Source organism: Nycticebus coucang, chromosome 13 (genome assembly GCF_027406575.1).
Source record: "Nycticebus coucang isolate mNycCou1 chromosome 13, mNycCou1.pri, whole genome shotgun sequence".
NCBI classification, from domain to species: Eukaryota; Metazoa; Chordata; class Mammalia; order Primates; family Lorisidae; genus Nycticebus; species Nycticebus coucang.
Window position 1 is genome coordinate 38,000,351 of NC_069792.1, and position 22,196 is coordinate 38,022,546.

At 37.0% G+C, this 22,196-nt stretch overlaps 2 protein-coding genes across 10 annotated transcripts in view; one reads left to right on the forward strand and one right to left on the reverse strand.

Annotated features, from left to right (window-relative positions):
• RALYL (RALY RNA binding protein like) overlaps positions 1 to 22,196 on the forward strand; it is a 958,719-nt gene that overhangs the window by 163,902 nt on the left and 772,621 nt on the right. The window lies entirely within an intron of this gene.
• Positions 14,063 to 16,172, reverse strand: LOC128563618 (double-stranded RNA-binding protein Staufen homolog 1-like). The gene has a single exon (XM_053559043.1). The coding sequence runs from the start codon at positions 15,061 to 15,063 to the stop codon at positions 14,296 to 14,298; it is 768 nt and encodes a 255-aa protein (XP_053415018.1). The 5' UTR covers positions 15,064 to 16,172; the 3' UTR covers positions 14,063 to 14,295.

The following is a 22,196-nucleotide window of genomic DNA, read 5'->3' on the forward strand; positions in this document are numbered from 1 at the left end:
TAGGAGATCCCTGGTTCCTAACTACCTAACAATACTGTGTGAATTCCAAATGTAGTTCCATCTTGTCACTCGTACAACCTAGGAGCCAAACTTGTAAGACCTGTAATATCTGTTGTAGTGCAGGAATAGGGTGGTTACAGTTTTCAGGGGCTGCTGGTATTCTGAAGCAAAAGAAATGAGGAGATTATTCTGGCTCCAGAGGGTAAATAAAACCCATAGGCTGAGTCTCTGGCTGGAAGTCAGGACCCTGTGCTCATAGTTGAGCATCGAGAGACATTTGCAGAGGATACTATTTACTGCAGTGATTCTCTAGTTATTCTCCACATCAGAAATATCTGGTTCCTAAAAAAAAAAATCCTGACACCCAGGACACATTCCCAGGCATCAGTATTTTTAAAAATTCCCGAAATTGATCCCAGTAGGCATGCATTTTAAGGGCCATTGTGTCATAGTATCTCCTTATACTATGATACTCAAATCATTGAAAGCATCTATCACGTCATTATTGCCAATTTTCTTTTCTTCAGTTGTTATCTGTTCAAACTGTGACAGCATCTCATTTTTCAGTGGCTTAGCTTGTTATATAAATAGTTGCAGGACGTCACATTCATCAATTACATGGAATTCTGAGTCTGTAGAAGATTTGAAATGTCACATTGTGCTCCCCTTTTGCATTTTTAGTTGTGTATTATTGTTCTGTGTCATTTTATTGGCCTATTTGAAATCATAATTAGATGACAAAGACATTGACCTTAAGAATGGGAGTAGATGCAAGATATTTTTATTTTAAAATTTCTTTGCTTCTCTACCTAGAAACTTGTGTGTGGAGATTGAAAGAAATACTTTTCTTTGTTATATATTATTTGCTTTACGATATTTATACATTATTTAAGCAACTAGTATATTGGACATATAAAGTTTTATTTTTGTTATTATGAATAATGCATTAATAATATAATAATACATAACTTTCTATGCTGTTAAAGCCAAGCTTGCACTGGACAAAGTTAAAAAAGGTATGGAGACTTTAGTTAAGGCTATCACAATAGGAGGCAGAAACCAGAATGCAGATTGAGATCCACTCTGCTGAAACAAAGGTTGGGAAGAGTGTTAAGTGCTGGAGTGAGAGGGAGCAAACAGAGTCCATCTTTGTTTGCTAACTGGCTTCACTCAAAGGCAAAAAATAAACTTTCTTTTATCTCTGTGAAAGGAGGTAGTTTTCTAATTGCAGCAAGTCTCAGGCAGGAATCAGGCTCTTACCCTCCTGCAGAACTAGCAGTCCTCTCAGTTCTGATAGAAAGAAAGAGATGGCTCCAGGGTCCTAGAAAAGACATTCCTTGGGTGTAAAACTGAAAGGCTTAAAAAAAAAAAAAAAATGGAGGTGGAGCAAGATGGCGGCCGAGTAACAGCTTCCTTGCATCTGGGCACCGTGAGTCTGGGGAGATAGGACTCCAGGCATCTCTGGCTGGTGGGATCTGCCTATCATCACCCCTGTGAGGATACAGGGAGTCAGCGAGAGACTTCTGGACCCCAAGAGGAGGACTAAAACAGTGGAAAAACGGCAAGTGGTCGCGTGTGTTCAATCCATCTAAACCCGCCCGTAACTGTAAGTTCAGTAGCAGCGAGACTGCAAACCAGAAAGGCTTTACCTGTGAACTGTTTTGGTGTCTTTGGACTTGGCACTCAGTTGAACTGCCTTGGGGAGAGCCTGAGTGGGAGTGCGGAGAACTTTGGCCATTGTCTAGGGCCCCAGTCTGAGCCGCTGAGCCAGACAGAGTAATAGTGTATGGCTGTGGGTCACAGGGAGCCATTGTGAGTGATCTGCCCCAGCAAGCTCCCGCCCTCAGGGTCGCAGAGCTAGAATCGGGTGGGAGCTGGTAACCCAGCAACCGAGTAGCCTAAGGGCGGGGTCTGAGCCACGTTGCAGCCCTAACCCTCAGGGGCAGAGTGAGACCGGTTTTGGCACACTGGGTAAGTGGATAGTCACTTCAGCAGTGATTCCAGCGACAAGCACTTTCCTGGGAAAGCTTCTGCTCAGCAAGTTTACAAGTTCAAAGTGCCTTTTAAGAGGGCTGAAGAGAGATTTAGGGTGTCTACCTGCTGGGGTTTGAGAAATCAGCAGCCTCCAGTCGTATCAGAACTGTGATTATCATCTCATACCCCAGAAGACCATGTGTTGCCCAGACAATATTCAATAACATATACATACTGCTTTGTTTTTGGTTGTGTTTTATTTTTTTTTTGTTTTGGTTGTGTTTTTTTTTTGTTTATTTTGATGTTGTTGATATTGTTTTCTTTTTAATTTCAACCTTTACCATACAGATCCTTTTTCTTTCTCAATTTTTCTAGTTTAATTATAATTTCCCATTGCTGCCTTTTTCCATAACTAGAACTTCATTTTTGCTAGTGTTTCTACCGCTATTATTTGATTTTTCACCCAATTTTATCCTGTAAAGTTTTCTGTTTGCTTGTTTTGGTTTGATTTATAGCATTTTTGTCTTTCCTCTCTACTTGGTGGAGGTGGGGTACTGTGTCTGATCAGGTTAGCAAAGAACTGCTGACCTCAAGGGAACCACCCAACTGGGCACCCCCGGAAGGTGGGTTTTTTTTAAGGTTGTGTCAAAGTACCCTACTGTACACCTATATTGCTCTGTCTCCCTCTTTCTGTGCCTCTCTTCTTTTTGTCAATATTCCTTTTACCCACCCCCTCTCCTTTCTCTATTTTTCTGTTTTTTTCTTATCACTCGGTCCTCCTTTCTTTCATCCCTTTTTTGCTCTTCAACCTTCTCACCCTTCTGGTCCTGTAACCCTTAGTCCACAGGCAAGAGAACTTAAAGAGCAAGAGGAAGTGAAAGGAAAATTAGGGCAAGGAAACAGGTAAAAGAAATCACTCATGAGGAAGAATCAGCAGAAAACTACAGGCAACATGAAGAACCAGTACAGAACAACCCCGCCAAGGGACCATGAGGTAGCTACTGCAGATGATTCCACCTATACAGAAATGTTAGGAATGACAGAAAGAGAATTTAGAATACACATGTTGAAAACAATGAAAGAAATGATGGAAACAATGAAGGAAACTGCTAATGAAGTGGAAAATAACCAAAAGGAAATCCAAAATAGAACCAAATAAGAGATGAATGATATGAAGCATATAAAAAGGATATAGCAGAGCTGAAGGAACTGAAACAGTCAATTAGGGAACTTAAGATGCAATGGAAAGTATCAGCAACGGGGTTAGACCATGCAGAAGAAAGAATTTCAGAGGTAGAAGACAAAGTTCTTGAGATAACTCAGATAGTAAAAGAGGCAGAAAAGAAGAGAGAGAAAGCAGAACATTCACTGTCAGAATTATGGGACTTTATGAAGCATTCCAACATACCAGTTATAGGAATTCCAGAAGGGGAAGAAGAATGCCCCAGAGGAATGGAAGCCATACTAGAGAATATTATAAAAGAAAATTTCCCAAATATCACCAAAGATTCTGACACACTGCTTTCAGAGGGCTATCGGACCCCAGTTCGCCTCAACTCTAACCGAGCTTCTCTAAGACACATTGTGATGAACCTGTCCAAAGTCAAGACAAAAGAAAAGATTCTACAAGCTGCCAGGAGTAAGCGCCAGTTGACCTACAGGGGCAAATCCATCAGAGTGACCTCAGACTTCTCTAATGAAACTTTCCAAGCAAGAAGACAATGGTCATCTACCTTTAATCTACTTAAACAGAACAATTTCCAGCCCAGAATTCTGTACCCTGCTAAGCTAAGCTTCAAAATTGATGGAGAAATCAAATCATTTACGGATAGACAAACATTGAGGAAATTTGCCACAACAAGACCAGTTCTACAGGAAATACTTCAATCTGTTCTGCACACTGACCACCACAATGGATCAGCAGCAAAGTAAGAACTCAGAAATTAAAGGACAGAACCTAACCTCCACACTGATGCAAAAGATAAAACTAAGCAATGGACTCTCACAAATTAAGATGAATACGATACTATCACACTTATCAATTATCTCAATAAATGTTAATGGCTTGAATTCCCCACTGAAGAGACATAGATTGGCTGACTGGATTAAAAAACACAAGCCATCCATTTGCTGACTGCATCAAACACACTTGGCTTCAAAAGACAAATTAAAGCTCCGAGTCAAGGGTTGGAAGACAATTTTTCAGGCAAATGGAATTCAGAAGAAAAGAGGAGCTGCAATCTTATTTTCAGATACATGTGGATTTAAAGCAACTAAAGTCAAAGAAGACAAAGGTGGTCACTTTATATTGGTCAAGGGAAAAATACAACAAGAAGACGTTTCAATTCTAAATATTTATGCACCCAATTTAAATGCTCCCAGATTCTTGAAACAGACCTTACTCAGTCTGAGCAATATGATATCTGATAATACCATAATAACAGGGGACTTTAATGCTCCTCTTTCTATTCTATAATTATTACTTTTCTCTTTTGCACCTTTAAAATTATTAGTGAGTTGATTGCCTTTTCTGAAATATACTTTCTATATAGAATTGAAAAATACTGAAATGAAGCCCCACTCACTCATTGTGGGTGAAACAGTCATATTAATTTCAGTATGTTGAAAGGAATTCATTCGTACTACCAATATTCAAAAGATAGAATCATGATATAGAAAGAGAGAAATGTGTAAAGTGTAGCTAAGGAGGGGCTTCATACATTAGGGCAGGTATAAGGAATGGTGAATCTTGGCCTCAGGAGGTTTTCCTAGAGGCCTTCAGAATTTTGGCTTCTTCATCTTGCAGAAAATTCATCATTTCTGGGAAACAACTTGAAAGGTCAAGTAGTTGGTTAAGGGAGAGCATTATAAAAAAAATATTGGGGTCATTGAAATCTTCTCACGGGGCTGTTTATAACATGCTGCCAATTCAATCTTCTAAAAGCTTCTCCTGTGTTTTTCAAATTCTGTAGTCAAAAGCTGGCTCCAATAGAAAGCAAGGAAGACCATCAAAATGAGAACAAATACAGGCCACTTAATCAGAGCTTATTATAAGAAGCTGTAACAAGGATTTTAACAAACCAGTGCAGGGAAGGAGCAATAACCTGAGTGGGGATGATGGAGAATGAGAAAGAAAGACATGAGAGGCAAAAGATGTGGTCAGGAAGTGTGGAGCAGCCAGCACTCAACTGTGGAAAGAGCTTTATTTATATAGTATGTTTAACAAGGTAAATCTGAACACTTGGGGTAAAGATTAACTTTAAGGAGGAAAAGCTATGTACTTGCCAATAATAAGGAAAGTTTGCATGGGCAATGTGACTTCTGGCAGAGTAGAAAAGAGTGTTTGTTGTTAAAGGAGGAGAAGCATCCGGGAGTGGCTCCCTGACGTCTCCCTAGGCTGTGGGGCTGTGCCACCTCACAGCCCGTATTTCATAAGGGATCATCCACCATCACCATGTTTGGCAGACAATCAGAGGTAGACAGGGAAGTGGGAAAACTTTATAGTAAAAAGGAAATCTGGGATGACTTCAGTTTTTGCAATAGTTACATACCTTACCTTGGTTAAAATAGCAAGGTAAAGAATTTGAGGTGAGTGATTCAATTTCCTGCTGGTATTTGCCATTGAGTAGACCCTCTGAGGTTTCTTTAATGAGCACTAAAACCATTTGTTTGGGCAGGAACCTCTTAGATAAAGAGGTTGAAGACAAAAAAAGAGCAAATTGAAGACAAAAAAAGAGCAAATCCTTGTTAGAAAGAGGAGGTATGGTTTGGCTCTCAGAGTACAAAACTGAGTGTGGTAGTGAAAGATTTTGCTCTCTGTTTAGTTGGACAGTATCCTCTCTCTCCCCTGTGGATGCAATTGTCTGGTATTAAAGTTTGCATAATATATAAAGTTGCTAAATTAAATTCATAATCACATTTACATACAAAAATATTGTCAGAATTAGACACTACATTCTATTCCCTACTAGTGTTCTTTGCATGAACTGTCTGTTCTACCTAAATATCTCCTGAATGGGTCTGAGAATCCATGTTTCATTTGTCATTTGATCTTGTTTGATGGTCTTGCTGATTGTGGAAGGTACACTCTCTATTTCTGTGGGCGAAAATCAGTCTATGAAGTTTGTGTCTGAAGTGTGGTAGCACCAACTATGCTTTCTTCTCCAATTGTTACTAAGAGATGAGCTGTTGGGGAAAGGCTACTGAATTGGGAAAGCAGTGTTAGCTCTCATAAATAGTTGCAATGTACGTATTTTCCTCCACAAGGTTAAGAGTGGATGGCTCTAGACTATGCGTCCTCAAACTTTTTAAACAGGGGGACATTCACTCTCCCTCAGACCGTTGGAGGGCTGGGCTACAGTTTAAAAAAAAACTATGAACAAATTTCCATGCACACTGCACATATCTTACTTTGAAGTAAAAAAACAAAACGGGAACAAATACAATCACATCGCCTCATGTGGCCGCCGGCCACAGTTTGAGGACCCCTGCTCTAGACTGTCAGTGATGTGGGAGATTTTTATGAAGAGGTGTGTGCGTTGTACTGTGTGCATCTTTCAATTGCTTCAGCGTATGTTGCCAGCAAAGCCATAACTTGGTCTCTACTACTGGCTCAGTGGACGTTTCTTGCAGAGGTAGGAATTATTCAAAGTGCAGAAATTTTCCCAATGATAAGCTCAGATCAGGTAATTCAAAGCTAAAACTTTCCTAAGCAACCAGAAAATATCTTCATGAGCAATGCTTTCAGATCACACACATACATCCCAGGATGCATCTGTGCTAGGGCTGTGACATTTTATCCTGTTTACCATGTTCCTCGTTTCTTTCCCATGAAAATGCCCCAGGCACCTTACTTTGACTATCCCAGTTTTCAGAGTTTTACATATAAAGATGTGTCATTCCGAGTCACAAAGTCCTGTTTTATCTATTTCCTAGGGCAGGAGACATCTTTCTCTTGCATTTATTTGACTGAGAGAGAAACTTCTCAAGGAACGTGTAGGAAAAATTGTATCGACTCCCAGTTTACTTGGTTATGCAGAAATCTTGAGCAATTGATCGTTTCTCTTCTTTAAAAAAAGTCAAGTGGGGGCGGCGCCTGTGGCTCAGTCGGTAGGGCGCCGGCCCCATATACCGAGGGTGGTGGGTTCGAACCTGGCCCAGGCCGAACTGCAACAAAAAAAATAGCCGGGCGTTGTGGCGGGCGCCTGTAGTCCCGGCTGCTCGGGAGGCTGAGGCGAGAGAATCGCTTAGGCCCAGGAGTTGGAGGTTGCTGTGAGCTGTGTGATGCCATGGCACTCTACCGAGGGCCATAAGGTGAAACTCTGTCTCTACAAAAAAAAAAGTCAAGTGATCAAGTAATGAGGATCTGATAGGGATACTGATAAATAACTACACAACTAAACTAATATGTAATATTGATCAATATTATACTTTGATTTTTTGCCTTTAGAAATGTTGGCATTTTTTTCTTTTGTGAAGTAGCTGTACATATAAGGGAGGACTGAATAATCTCCTTAAATTCTACAGGTAACTAGTGAGTTGGATATGAAAGAAATTGAGATACTTTGAAGAATAATGTAAATTAGAATTGATATATATTTCTTACTTTGTACAGTAGTGCAAAAGTGTAACAAAGACTGCAAGCTAAAACTATACAAACTCATCTTAATAATTGTTGGGGAAAATTATGTTCTGTGACCTTTACATTTTTCTTAAAGTTTAGAATGACCAATAATTGATAGCACAACCAAGTGTCTATAATCAATAATAAGTTACAGTATATTTGAAAATAACTCAAAGAGTGGAATTGAAATGTTCCTGACACAAAGAAATGATAAATGCCTGAGGTGATGTGTAAGAAACCATATAATGCAAGTGAAGAAGAAGCGAGAATTAAGCTTGGAACACTCTGAAACTATAAGAAACACCTGTGATATAACATCTCAGTAATACCTTGGTGTTAAGGGCATGAGGAAGGGATTGGGCTGTCTTTAACATGAGAGCTCCAGAGCACAAGCATCAGTGCTTGGCAGTCTCCACACCTGTGGTGCAAATAGCCATGGAATCTATAAGTAGCTGCAGGAGAGGTTAGTCTGGATCGATTCCTTTTTTCAGGGACTCGCTCACTCTAACACTTTCTTTACTCCTGCGTGGAGGGTGCCTGACCAGCACCCTACTACAAAGGCTGCTAAGATCACTCTCCTACTAAGACTGTTTCTCTCCCTCTCTCCTGCTAAAAAGAATAGCCCTCAGGCACTTAAGGGGAGTTGATCCCAAGCAAGGTAACAAAGCGGTCTGCGTTCAGTTTTGTAGGCCAGGGCCAGAGACCTGGCGACCGTCCCTGACAGTGATGGATACCCAGTTATCTTGATTTGATTAATATACATTGGATGCCTGTATTGAAACACCTGCACTCTATAAATATTACAGCTATTATGTACCCATATTAATTAAAAATAAAAAATTTAAAAAGTAAAACTATATGTATTTAGTACATTGTAATTTAAAATATCAGAAACATTGAGAAAGTTTTATGTTTTTGTAAATAACTTATCAATTATAATTTAACTGTACTTGCCTTGTCTTCTCCTTGTATACTTACACCTAGAGAGCAACCTTTCTAAGTTTTGGTGAATTATCATATTCTTTTATAAACCTGGGTCAGGCTCCAATATTTTATCCATTCCATTTTCCATATCATCAGAGATATCTGAGAGTTTCCTTAATGCAAAAATGTTTTTTGGTTTGTTTTGCTAATGCCACTGGGTCTGGAACATGTTTATCTTTTATTTGTCACTGTGACTTTCCCCTTTTCCATCAATTAGTTCACCTTCAGTGTGTTTCTTTGGCTGCATATGAGTCTCTCAAGTAGTGGCAATGTCAACAATCCCATTTTCCATTGTATCTCTTATAAAGTCACTTACATTACATGGAAATTTCTTCTTCAGCACTGTCAATTTTCTTTATTTTTGTGTTTGTGTAGCCAGTTCCCTTCACTTTTGTGAAACGTTAAATGGTTTTGTTACTGAGAGACAGAAAAGCAACACCACTATGTCCTTTGCTAAGTAAACTGGATGGCAGAAACACAGTGACCAGTTACCAGCAGACTTTGAAGGAAGTGATATGATTGGCCACTGGTCTTCATGCAAATTTGTTATTTATGTAGCAAAACTAGCAGCAGAGTTTGTACTTTATGTAATTACTCACAATTAATATAGTGTGGTAATTGAAAATTTAGTGTTGTTGGGGAGTGATAGTATTTAACCATGGTAAATGAAATTTGTGCATGTAAGAATTGTGCAAAGCCAAGATGATAATCATTTGTCTGTTGTAAGTTAACATAGTATTTTTTATATTTTTATATCAAAGGAAATAAATGCTGCAGCTCAGCATTTTGCTCTCATGAAAGAAATACTAGTTACCCAATGCAGACTTCAGTATCAGTTTATTTTAGATTGACAAAGACTGAGTTGAGAGGGAATATGAGGGATCACTACTGTGGTGGATTATAGGAGAACCAGGGAAACCTGTTATAATAAGGTGAAAAAAAAAAACCGCCTGGTATATTCCTTCAAGAAAATTGGATTTTAAATAAATATATGTATGTACATATAATTTAAATGTGAAAATAAAGTTTAAATACATGTTATGTAAAAATATATATATGTGTATATATGTATGTGTGCATATATGTATTCAGGAGGGAAGACATCAATACTGGCAACCCTTGATAAGAGCTTTATGACGACTTTAGGTACATCTGCAGCTAAGGCAATGAAGGTAATGAAGATTTTGAATACATTACTCAGATGATGAGAACAAAGTAATAGTTTTGATGTTGTGAAGTTAAGTGAGAGTGAAAGAAAAAAAAACCCTGCAATTTACTGTGTTATGATCTTGCATAACAATTTGTGTACTTTTATTTTACACCTGGTGATACTTTTAGCAGACAATGTATTTTTCATAAACATAATTAAATAATTACTTTATAAAATAACTATGGCCCCTAAGTGAAAGTATAGTTAAACAATTTGGAAAGCATGTTCTTTTCCAATATAATTTTTAAAATCTTTTTAATTAAAAAATTAGTTTGGATAATAGGAATTTAAAAAAAACTACATCTTAATTATAATCCAGAAAATATGCAAGTAAATCCATGCTATACACAAGCCTTTTAAAAATCATCATTTAATCTTTTGTAGTATTATCTAGGGTAATATTTGAAATTTGGAGCATTTGCAGGACTATATCAAAGGTTATCCTACAACAGAGAGACCAGAGAGTTGTAGAAGCAGTTGCTCCATCTTGCCCTCCAGGGGTAACATTTTTTTTTCCTTGTAAGAGCTTTACATTGTGTCTAAAATAGGCGATCACTGAAAATTTTTTTCTCTTGTTGAGCCAAAGGCTTCCTATCATCTGTCCTCAGTCTTTGTTCTTTTTTTTTTTTTTGGCCAGGGCTGGGTTTGAACCTGCCACCTCTAGCATATGAGGCCAGCACCTTACTCCTTTGAGCCACAGGTGCTGCCCATCTTTGTTCTTTTTTTAAGAGTGTAAGAACTAAGCAGACTTGAACAAGACTGCTCACCAAACATCCAGAGCGTTCCCCTGCTCACTGCCTTCTTTTCTTTAGGCTGTAGATCATTTGCCTTCTGATTTCTGAAAGCCCTATAGGCTTATTAGTTCCACCTTCTTTACTCTTTAAAAACTGTGCATATACCCAAAAGAGTTTATGCATTTTGAATTTGGTAATCTTGATTACTTTTGTGCCAGAGAACAAGAGGTACATCTTAGAAGATGGAATTTAGACTTTATTTCTCAGGCCAATTGAAAGACATTTACAGTTTATATGTAGGCAGAGGAGCATTTTTATGAATATATCTATGCAGAATTTTAGCAAAAGGAATGGTGTTGGAAGAGGGGCAATGGACTCTGGAAGGTGATGTAATTATGAATTGAGTGAAGGAGTTCAAGTAGTGAGTATCCTTATAAATGTGATGAGCATTTATGAGAATGCTAGAGCAAAATAATATGTCATGAATGAGGAACTTATATTAGACACCCAAAGGACTCCAGAAGTAAATAGACCTTGCAATGGAGAATCTTAAGTCCTATAGTTATGTAGGTATGCTTCTATGAACCAGAGAATTTTAATGCTGATAATAGGTTAATACTAATACAGGTTAATGCATTAATTTTTACCAACATGCTATTGAGGTTTTGGCATACTCAGGGTACTTTGACTTGTCATAATAAATTATTCTTTGTATTTGGTCATCTCTTCCACTAGACTGTGATCTGACGGATGGTTGAGAAACTGATATGTTAATGTTTATGCCTTTCTAAATATCTGGAACATATTAGAAAATAAATGTTAGCTGAATGAACAAATGGTACACTCAATGTGTAGCTGTTATTCAAATCACATATTTGAAGCTAAGTATGGTGGCTCACGCCTGTAGTCCTAGCACTCTGGGAGGCTGAAGCAGGTGGATTGCTTGAGCTCAGGAGTTTGAGACTAGCCTGAACAAGAGCATGACGCTGTCTCTCCTAAAAATGGAAAAACTAGCTGGGAGTAGTGGTGTAGGCCTGTAGTCTCATGTAATTGGGGGGCTAAAGTAAGTAAAACACTAAGTTTTACTTACATTCCATGGGGATTACTCAAACCCAAGAACCGGAAGTTGCTGTGAGTTATGATGACATGGCACCCTGCCCAGGGCACGACTGTTTCAAAAAAAAAAAAAAAAAGAAAGAGAAAGTAAAAAAGAAAAAAGAAAAAAAATCACTTTTTTGAGTTTGTTGGATAAACTTTTTATTATTATTTATCTTATTGTTGTTTTGAGACATGGTCTCACCCTGTCACCTGGGCTAGAGTGCAGTGGCTTCATCATAGTTCACTATAACCTCAAACTACAGGGTCAGTAATCCTACTGCTTCAGTCTCCTGAGTAACTGGGACTAGAGGTGTGGGCTACCACACCCAGCTAATTTTTCTATTTTTGGTAGAGGTGAGGTCTTATTCTTGCCCAGGCTGGTCTTGAACACCTGGCCTGAGCAATCTTCCTGCCTCAGCCTCCCAAATTGCTAGGATTACAGGCTTAAGAAACAGCTCCTGGTCTGTTGTTTATTATTTACTTTGCTTAAAAATAAATTTTATGAGTTAAAATTTCATAATGAAGACCTACATTACAAGTAGTACAAAAACATTCTCAGGTAACATTTAATAGCTTTACAAGTGTGTCTTTAATGACTTTAAGGTGTAGCTTCCCTGGTAATTGCTGACAACTTGTGTTGTTGTAGGTTGACCATCATGTGTGCTTATCAGAGGTACTACTGACTTATACTTGTTCTGTTTATTGATTACTTAATTAGTTTTCTGAGATAGCTAATCAGAGAGAGATTTAGGTATTTAGGAGACTTTCATTAAACCATGGAATGAAATTTAAAACAGAAATGTGTGACCTGAAACTAAAGCTCAGTAAAAGCAAAGCTCTTGAGGACTACAGATGCAATATGTTACTCTATTGTGGGTAAAATTGTTACAATTTAATTTCTGTTTTTCACTTCAGAATAACAATATTTTCTTTTTGGTTTATTGGTTAGGGAAAGCTATCACAGGCACACAGCTATGATTATGTATTTCCATTTCCATCTGAATCATAGATTAGCAGAAAAGTAAATGCACCTCTTATGGCCTGTATATTACTGTATACTAAACACATATCAGTTTTGACACTTTCCTTTTTATTAGAAATCTATTAATAAAATATAAAACTTTCCATGTTTTCATATTTTAATGGTATTTTAAAGTCAAATTAAGTATTTCTACTCAAATATTTACTAATATAAAATATAATACTAATAAAGTCCTTTTTTCATTAATATCTGTTTATTGATCAATAGTTTGATATAAAGTTATTTCAGATCTTCAGATTTTTGCCCATATGGAATCATAAGCATTACAAATTTTCTTAAAAATAAAAAAAGGGTAGAGGGCAAGTTGAGAGGGGACCAAGGTAGCAGTAGTGTCATTTGAGAATAAATTAACAAAAAAATTTAGTATTACCATTTATTGGTGACAAACACTAAGTTTTACTTACATTCCATGGGGAGAAAATTCCAGCGTAAACAATGAATGGAAGCAGTACTTAACTTGCAAGGCTACCAGGCTTTTCTTCTGGACCATACACAGAACCTCAGTGCACACATTTCTGTGTACTACAACACAACATCAAAAGCAACACAGCTGTATATGGAAACATAGGTCATTCTTTTCAGTGCTACATGGAGATGTAATTAACAGTATCAAGCACTCAAGGAAAACCAATCTGTAGGTATATGTGGACTACATGGAGATCATATCCTGTAGTGTAGTGACAGGTCCTCAAGAGCTATATAGGTAGACACAATTTTTATAATCTTTAAAACAAAGATCAAAGTTCATTTCTTTAAGTCCTGTTGTATTAACAAAAATAAAATAGAAAAAGAACCAAATGATCATCTAAAGTTTAAAATTCCTAAAATTGTCCGATTTATACAACTGTGGGAGACTTCATCAAGGTTTCTGAGAAGTCCAGGACTGTTTCAGCTAAACCAGAGGGCACACAATTTGCATCACTGAAATGGTCCTGGGTTAGTCCGATAAAATAAAAATGTATAAGCACATACACATGGATATGATCTTTGCTGGTTAGGTAACAGGTAAAGTCAGTCTCAGACAAGTTTCCAAACTGTAAATAACTAGATACAATTGAGACTCAACTCTCAAATGAAAATTTTATATAGTGTCATATCAATCAAAAGAAAATAAACTAAGAGAAAGCAGTGGTTATGATGTGGGTACTACGGGAGGTGGTGGGGCCATAGCATGCTGGAAAAGTTAGGTTACACGGAGTAAGAAGCATTTGATTTTCTCTGGTGCTTTTAGGGGCCGGTCTAAGGCCTCTCTCTGGTGTGGCTGTCCAGGGTTTGTCCCAAAGTGCAAGTGAGCCAGTTTGAGAAAGGGTAATGCTTTCTGTTTTCTGTTTCTTCTTTCACACGGCAAAAAAAAATAAAGACCAAGTACTGGGGGGCCCAGGGCATGATATAGCTGCTTCTGTGTGGGAACCACTTGTTCACAAAGCGGCCATCACAATAAACCCAGCACGGTCCAGCCCAGCCGTGGCCCCCTCCTTAATGTCTCCATCTTCACCACACCGCTGCCCTCATTCTTTACCCACTGTCTCTTGGCCCACTGGAGGTATCAGAAATTCCAAATTTTCAAAGCAGTTTCAGTATTTTCAGTATGTATGTTGGGATCTTATAAGGGTTCCTGGCAAGAAAAGGTTCAGCACCTCCCACACACAGACACTGGTCCGTTTCCTGTTATTGGCATCTCTGTACTATGTTGGTCCAGCTCAGACAGCAACTTTAACATGTTGAGAGCAGCCATATGATGGCAGGACTCCACATCCTTGCCAATACCGTAGCTGATCAGAAGCGGCTGAGAGGAGCAATTGGTAAGAGATACAAATTCGTTCTTGTTGTTTTGGGGGAAGTCTTTGTATTCAACCTGGAATCCCTGGACTCTGGAGAGATAATCCAGTTGCTCAGAGGGTCTTGTTAGAGGTCCATGGGGTATGTGGCCTGAAGAGATGTTATTCTTTAAAATGGTCTCGACTGTGGGCGAAGTGCCCCCATACAACAACTCTCGAGCTATCATGGCAGTTACCGTAGCCTTTGCAGGATTTGGCGCTACCCTGGTGAAATCTTTGGTGTGATGTCCTTGACTGACTCCTACAGCCTGGGCGACCTCAGGCTCCATGGGAAGAATTCCAGCAGGCAGCTGATGGCTGAGATAAGGCATCCTAAACTCATCCTCTTTATTACTAGTTCCATTTTCATCCCCAGAGCTAGGTTCAAAAAATGTTACTTTTCTTCCATCCCCTGGTTTCTTTACTGGTGTCTTCTCCTCTGACTTAAGTGCTGGTTTGGTGGGCTGCGCCTGCGAGACTTTGAAACCAAGAATCTCCATCATGTTCTCAGCTGCATTGCGTTTGGCCACCTTATTAGTGCCTGATCCTTCTGCAGTGTGGTTTCCAACCTTCACCTGCATCACGAACTCCCTGAGGCGTGGGAGGCCTCACTCCGTGAGGAGCATGTACTCCGGCTCCTTCTCCTTCTTTGCCTGCTGGATCTGGGCCAGTCTGTTAATAGGATTTATCCCCTGGCCATATTCTGGGCCTGTCTGTGGTTTTGCTATGGGTTTTGTTTTCTTTTTGATTCTAGGCTTCACTCGCTCAACTGCTGGCAGGGGCGGTAACTTCTTCAGCTCCTCAAGAACAGCTATCGCCGCGTTTTTCTTTGAAATCTTCTTGCTTTTCCCTTCACCTTCCCCCACAAACTCCCCAACTGAAACCTTGGTCACAAAGTTCTTCATGTGGGGTGGGCCACTCTCCCGGGCCACCCCAAAATTCACAGTCAAGTTCCGTTTAAGTGCAATCTCAAACACTTGACCTATTTCAGATTTACTGAGATTTTCTTCTTCTGATTCTCTTCCATTCACCTCCAGCCTCTCGGGCGGGGGTTCATTCTGCAGGATCCTCAGCGCTTTAGCAGCAGCATCCTGCTTCGCAGCCTGTCTCATCTTTCCTTTCCCATTGAATTGCTGTCCTCCCACAGAAAGTTCAACCTGGTAAAGTAAAGGTGGTACTGGAAATGGGTATAAGTACCTTGGGGGTTAAGCACCTCCTCGCATGTTGTAGTTATAGGTGGACTGCATCCGGGAGTAAGGGTCAACAGGCTTATACATTGGTTTTTTTCCAAGTTTCATGCACAGTGCATTTAGCTCTACAGTAGGGGTTATGCTTTCTGGTTGCTGCCCCGAGCTCGTCCCCCGGCCGGCGGTCCTGTGCCGCGGCGGCGAAGAAAGGAAGGAGGAAGGAAGAAGGAGGCGGAGGAAGGGACAGAGGGAGAGAAGAGGCCGAGTGGCCACAGAAGAGGCGGGCGCCGCCGGGCCTGGGGTTCAAAGGAAGGGGGAGCTGAGAGATACGCGGCAGCCGCCGGCGCAAACGCTGAGGAGTCGCTCCGGCGCCTGCAGCCTGGCAGGAAGTCACTAATAAAGTCCTTTATCTAAAAATTCTTTAGCTTTAATTACCTTCTTTTGAATTGCTATTTTCTTTTTTAAAATTAATTCAAAGCGACTAGTACTTTTATATCATATCCTGTGCTATGTGATATAAATTCTAATAAGTATTTCACACTATTATTTTTTAAAACAGTGATATCTAATTTTATACCACCCTCATAATCACACAAGTTGTTAAAAAGTCATAGTATTTTCTTGTTCCTACTGTATATCTGTGCATTTTATTAGGTGTTTTGCTGTTTTATTAATATTAAAGTTGATCAAAAATTAGACTCTAGATATGTGCAATCATAAAAGCTGATTATTAATTATGTGTGATTAAATTGAGAGATTTGAACAATGTACATTGAGATAAGACATTTATACCAGAGTACTAATGTTGCACTTGACTTACAGTAAACTCATTAAACAGTTTTGGTCTTGGAATTTTTACTTACTAGTAAGGAAGGTTTTTACTGTCAAGTTAATCACTTTTTTCAAATTATTAATAAAACTTTTTTATATGACTTATGGTAAACAAAAGTTACAGAGCTGATTTTTCAAAAGTCTTTGCACGAATGAAGTGAAAAATCAAGATAGTAAAATCAGAAGACAGCTTTTAATTTTTTGTTTTATTTTAAGCTTAAAATCTAGGAAATGTGTGAACTGTTGTATAAAAAAGAGTTACTCATTTATTCATTCTTTCATTCAAGCATATAATCAATATTTATTAAACATGTAATGTTTTTGATGTGCAAATTGAATCAGAGAGCTTTTTGTTTCAGAGCAAATAGTTTTCATTTAAACATTCCTCACAGAGAGTAGTAAAAGACTCATGTATACCTCTAGCACTCACTGATTCTTTCCTTAATCTTTCATCTAGTGATTCAGCTGATATTTATTCAGCAGCAGATGCTCATTTACACAAAATGAGAAACAATATGTTGAGGAATTGGGGGGAGATGGAAAACAGTTGTTTAGAAGATATGAATAGACTTAAATTTAATAGAAAATAATACATAGATGAGCACTTGGAAAAAATTTGTATAGATTTAATCGTGTGAAGTGTGAGAAAAGGGAACACAGAAGCAAGTAAAATAAAAGTACATGTCTTCCAACTTCCCTGAATTGCATATGTTTATTTTTTATTGTTTATAGATAATTTAGGGACATAAATTGGATTAATCGACAACATTTGTCACATAGTTTATTTAAAACTAGTATCGCACAGCTCACTTCATCTTCCATGTTCCCTCACTAATGGTAACAAACCAAACTGGAGTTACATAACTGGAAGAGTATGATGTAGCTTCCATGCCCTAAGGCAAAGAGAGTTTCAGAAACTCATAACCTTTTTTGATGGCAAAAATTATTCTAACAGTGTGCTATGTGCTATAGTTTACTATGATCAAATAGGGTTTCTTTTTTTTATTTTTTATTTTTTTGGATTTTGGCCAGGGCTAGGTTTGAACCCGCCACCTCCGGCATGTAGGATGGGCGCCCTACTTCAGCCACAGGCACCACCCTCAAATAGGGTTTCTTAAGCCAATAATGTGGCTACCATGAATGTTAAGGGGCACTTATAAATAAAATAGAAAACGATCATTTCTGAAGCAATATTTTGGGTGGGTCTGCTAACTAAATAGACTCTGGACCCAAGTCTACCTGGCTAATCCACCTGTTTAAACCATCTTTCACCAAGTATAGCTTAGGCTTTTGTGTTATAGTGTATTCAATGGTCTTCTTTCTAGACCTAGACCTTTCTTTAGGGCCAGTGCATCTATACAAAGTTGCCTGGCGCATCAGCTGAACTTCAGTTTAACTTGTAGAAACTGTCTGGGTCAAGGTTATATCTCTCAGGAGGCTTCATGTAGCTACTGGCAAGCTAATGCAGGGACGAAAAGGCCAGCTTTTTTTTTTTTTCTCTCAGTTCACGACAACTCTGAAGGAATTAGCACTGTTTGACAATGAAGAAGATTTGAGAAGTGGACGTGCAGCACATAGATGCGAGGATGAAGGAAGGCCTTGGACAAAGCCTTACCATACCCCTAGACAGAGGGATCAAAACGAACTGCTAGAGTGCTGCATCTTGGTATTTATATCAGGATTAAGAAAACTGAGGGCAGACATTCTAAACTACCCCCCAGGGATTCTTTTCTAGTCTTAGCATGTGTGTTACAGAGTTTACAGCATTGAAAAGCCTTCTGGTTCTTTTTACCTTGAGTGGATGTGGGGGCATGACAAGTTCTATTACAGGAAGTATGTGAGTAAGGCAGGCTTATACAACTTTTCAGAAGGAGCAACTGAAGCTTAAGGGTATCAATGATTGAGGAATTCACATTGGCAGCTACTGCGATTTTTTTTTTTTATCATTAAATACACAAGGAGGAATAGTGATATTTTTGTGAGTTAGGAAGAGCCTGGAAACCCCATTCCAGAATTCCTCTGTGTATTTGAATGGACAGTAGACTCGCTTTCTTCTATTCCCTTTTATTCAGCACAACTTGTATGTACACTTCACCCTGGTCCGTAACATAATAAATGATTCTCTAAACCTACCATGGCGGGCATACTTGCTTAAACACCTAAGAAATACAAACAATAGATCTTTCCCGAATATCATGAATCAAGGCTCAAACTGAAGGTTAACCTTAATGAAACAGAAAATTGAAGAGAAGTTAAATAGTGTCTCTTCGTGTCTCTTCCTTGCCCTGCTCAAATGTAGTTTATATTTTCACTCTTCATACCAAATTTTCTTTAGAAAAAGACCAACTATGTACATTTTAACTCACATTTTTGCATTGGTGAAAGTGGTATCAACTCAAAATGATACTTGGAACAAATATTTTCTCTTATACTTTAAATTATGTGAGGCCAGAAGGAGAATAGAAAGTAGATCTCTAATTATATTTTGGTGACATATGTTGGAGGGGCTGGTAAAAAAAAGAGGGAGTAGGAAGAACCTGGACATCCTTATACATGCCAGTCAGTGCACTGTCCTTAGCCAAAAAGCAATCATGGATTTTAATAATACTGTACATCTCAATGTTAGGGATGTTAAAGTAAGAATGAATGTATATTTAAAAAATGAAGAATATATGAAAAGTACTGTCAGAATTAAAACAAAATTCACTACACAAATAAATGGGCTATTAAATGAAAAAATGTTATATTCGATAACATATCAAAGTCCAATTTTGTCTTTTCAGCAACAGATACTTCTATAATAAAAGGATCCTTTAACATGGTAATATAAGCATTAAAATGAAAATGTGGGCAAATATGTAAAATGAGACTGACAATTAACAAATACCAAGGTTTGCTATCATTATATCACAAAATGTTGAAATTGGGTCAATAGTTGATAACTGATATTAAATTATAATGCTAAAGTATATTCTGCACAATGAATGTGTAGGACTTACCATTTTGTGTACAAATGAGGTAGCATTAACATTTATAAAAGCAAAAACCATTGGAAATAGAATTAAATGCAGCAAACCCTTATTCTTATTGTAAGTAGAGAACTTTAATTTGCCTATCAGAGTTATGATAATCGAACAAAGACAAAAAATACTTGAAATACTTAAAAATATAATTAGGTGAATCAATATTCTATACTACTATGACCTGAAAAGATCAAATATACCTTTTTTGTTAGTATCAATAGAAGAACTCAAAGGAATTAATATCCTTAATTGCAAATAGTCTTAATCAACTAACCAAACTAGAAGTAGTACAGAAAACATTCTCTATTAATGATATACTGAAATAATAAATCAATAACAAAATTAAAAAGATCCCTATCACTTGATATTAAAAAATAAACAATAGTCTCTATGAAACACATTAAAAGTAAACTGAAATAACATATTATGGAAATTCCAGATAATTAATACAATGGAAATGCTGAATACCTAAATTACTGAGTAGAGGTAGCAGTACTCTTAGATATGTTCACAGTCCTAAATATTTCTATTAATGATAAAAAGAAATTAAATTAAGCAAATAATTTATTTTTAAAAATGTACCTAAGAAAAGTTGAAGATATTAATACAATAAAATTGGAAAGAGTGAATAGAAAAAACAAAAATCAGAACACTAAAACTTCCTAAGAAGAGAAAGATCAGCTAGTGCAGTGGCTCAAGCCTATAATCCTAGCACTCTGGGAGGCCAAGGTGGTGGATCATATGAGCTCAGGAGTTCAAGACTTGCCTGAGCAAGAATGAGACCCTATTTCTACTAAAAATAGAAAAAAAAACATCCAAGCATTGTTGCAGGTAATTTAAAAAAAACCCAGTCCTGGCTATTGGGAGGCTGAGGCAAGAGGATCACTTGAGCCCAAAAGTCTGAGGTTGCTGTGAGCTATGATGACGCCATGATACTCTATCCAGGATGACAGAATAAGACTCAATCTAAGTAAATAAATAAAAAATAAATAAATTATGAAAAAAGAGAAATCTCAAATCTAGTTTTTTGTTTTTTTTCAAGAAAAAATATATTGGTTACCCTAACTCAGATAAATAGGTGATGAGCTCATTATTTTGGTTTTGGTTATCACACCAAAACAACGTAAATAAATGGACTTTAATTCAGTCTGTCTCAAAACTTAAGGAGTAATCTATGTATCAAGTAAAAAAAATGAAAAGGAAAAATGGAAGAATGTACTAAGACTTAAAAGAAAAAAAAGAAAAAGGAGGAAAGAAGTAAAAAAAGAATAAGTAAAATGAAAAAAAACAGATGGATGAGTGAAATAATATAGACACAGGATGAAAATGACAAGAACTTCAAGAAATTTGTGTTTCTTTTCTTTTTTTTTTTTTTTTTTTTTTGCAGTTTTTTTGGCCAGGGCTGGGTTTGAACCCTCCACCTCTGGAGCCCTTCTCCGTTGAGCTACAGGTGCCACCCAGAAATTCATATTTCTTTGATAGTCAATTGAAATAGGAATTTCTTTAAGGGGGAAAAAATCATACCCTTATCTGTGAGTTGTCATAAAGGTATTTGATAGAATTTTTGGTAAGGTAGAAGGAAACGGTTAATTCTAATGTATGTTTATAAAAGTTGTACATTAACATAGAATATAAATATAAAAAAGATATATGATATAATTATTTATGAATAGCCTGTTTTTAAAAGAATATATTTACATATTAGCTCCTTATATGTTTGATGGAAAAAGTTTTTAAAAAGTCCCATTAAATTTAGGATTAAAACAATATTATTCATTATCTACATTACTATTTAATAGCAAATCAGTTAGTGAAGACATTAAAATTATAGATGTAAAATTAAAAATATTTTCCAAGCATACAATCATTATCTTTGTAAATAATGATCAGTTATCTGAGAAAATAAGTAAATAAAACAGAAAAGGTACTATAAACAATGAAATAATATAGCAAGTTAAATAAGTAACTTTTGCTATTCATAAACAACAATCTTTAAACATACAATGGAGAAAAAGACTCATTTTTTATTTAGTAATAAAATCAAAATAGTACACATAAATAAACTTAAAAAAATGTTCATATATATATGACATTTAGTATATGTGCTTAGAAGGCTAAAGTTTCTTTCAAAAGGGGATTGGTTATCTGTAAATTCATCTCTGAAATTAGCAGGAACCCAGTAAAATACCACAGGGATTATTATGATACCTGATGTCATTATTTCAAGATTAAAAAAGAATAAATAAAGTAAAAATCTGAAAATGAAGAGGAATAAAGGGAACTGGCTATATTAGATATTGAAATTTATTATAAAGTCTCAATCACTTTAAGAAGAGTAGTACTATGTACACACTTAGAGAGAGGAATGGAACGACCATTCTCAATACAACAATGGCAGAAATAGAACAAATACATAAAAGAATTTAGTATAAAGTAGAAACAACATTCAAGTCAGATGGTTTATATAGTAAATGGTGTTGGAATGGATAAACAAAAAAGTAATTAAAAAAAGATAAGAACAAGAAAAATATTAGAAGAAAATAATGACTGTATATACACAGATTTATATATGGTGTACATGTATATATACATAAAAATGTTTGTATATATGTCTTTATATATCACACTTTAAAAAGCAATTTCTATATTAATGCATACAAAATATAAGACCCA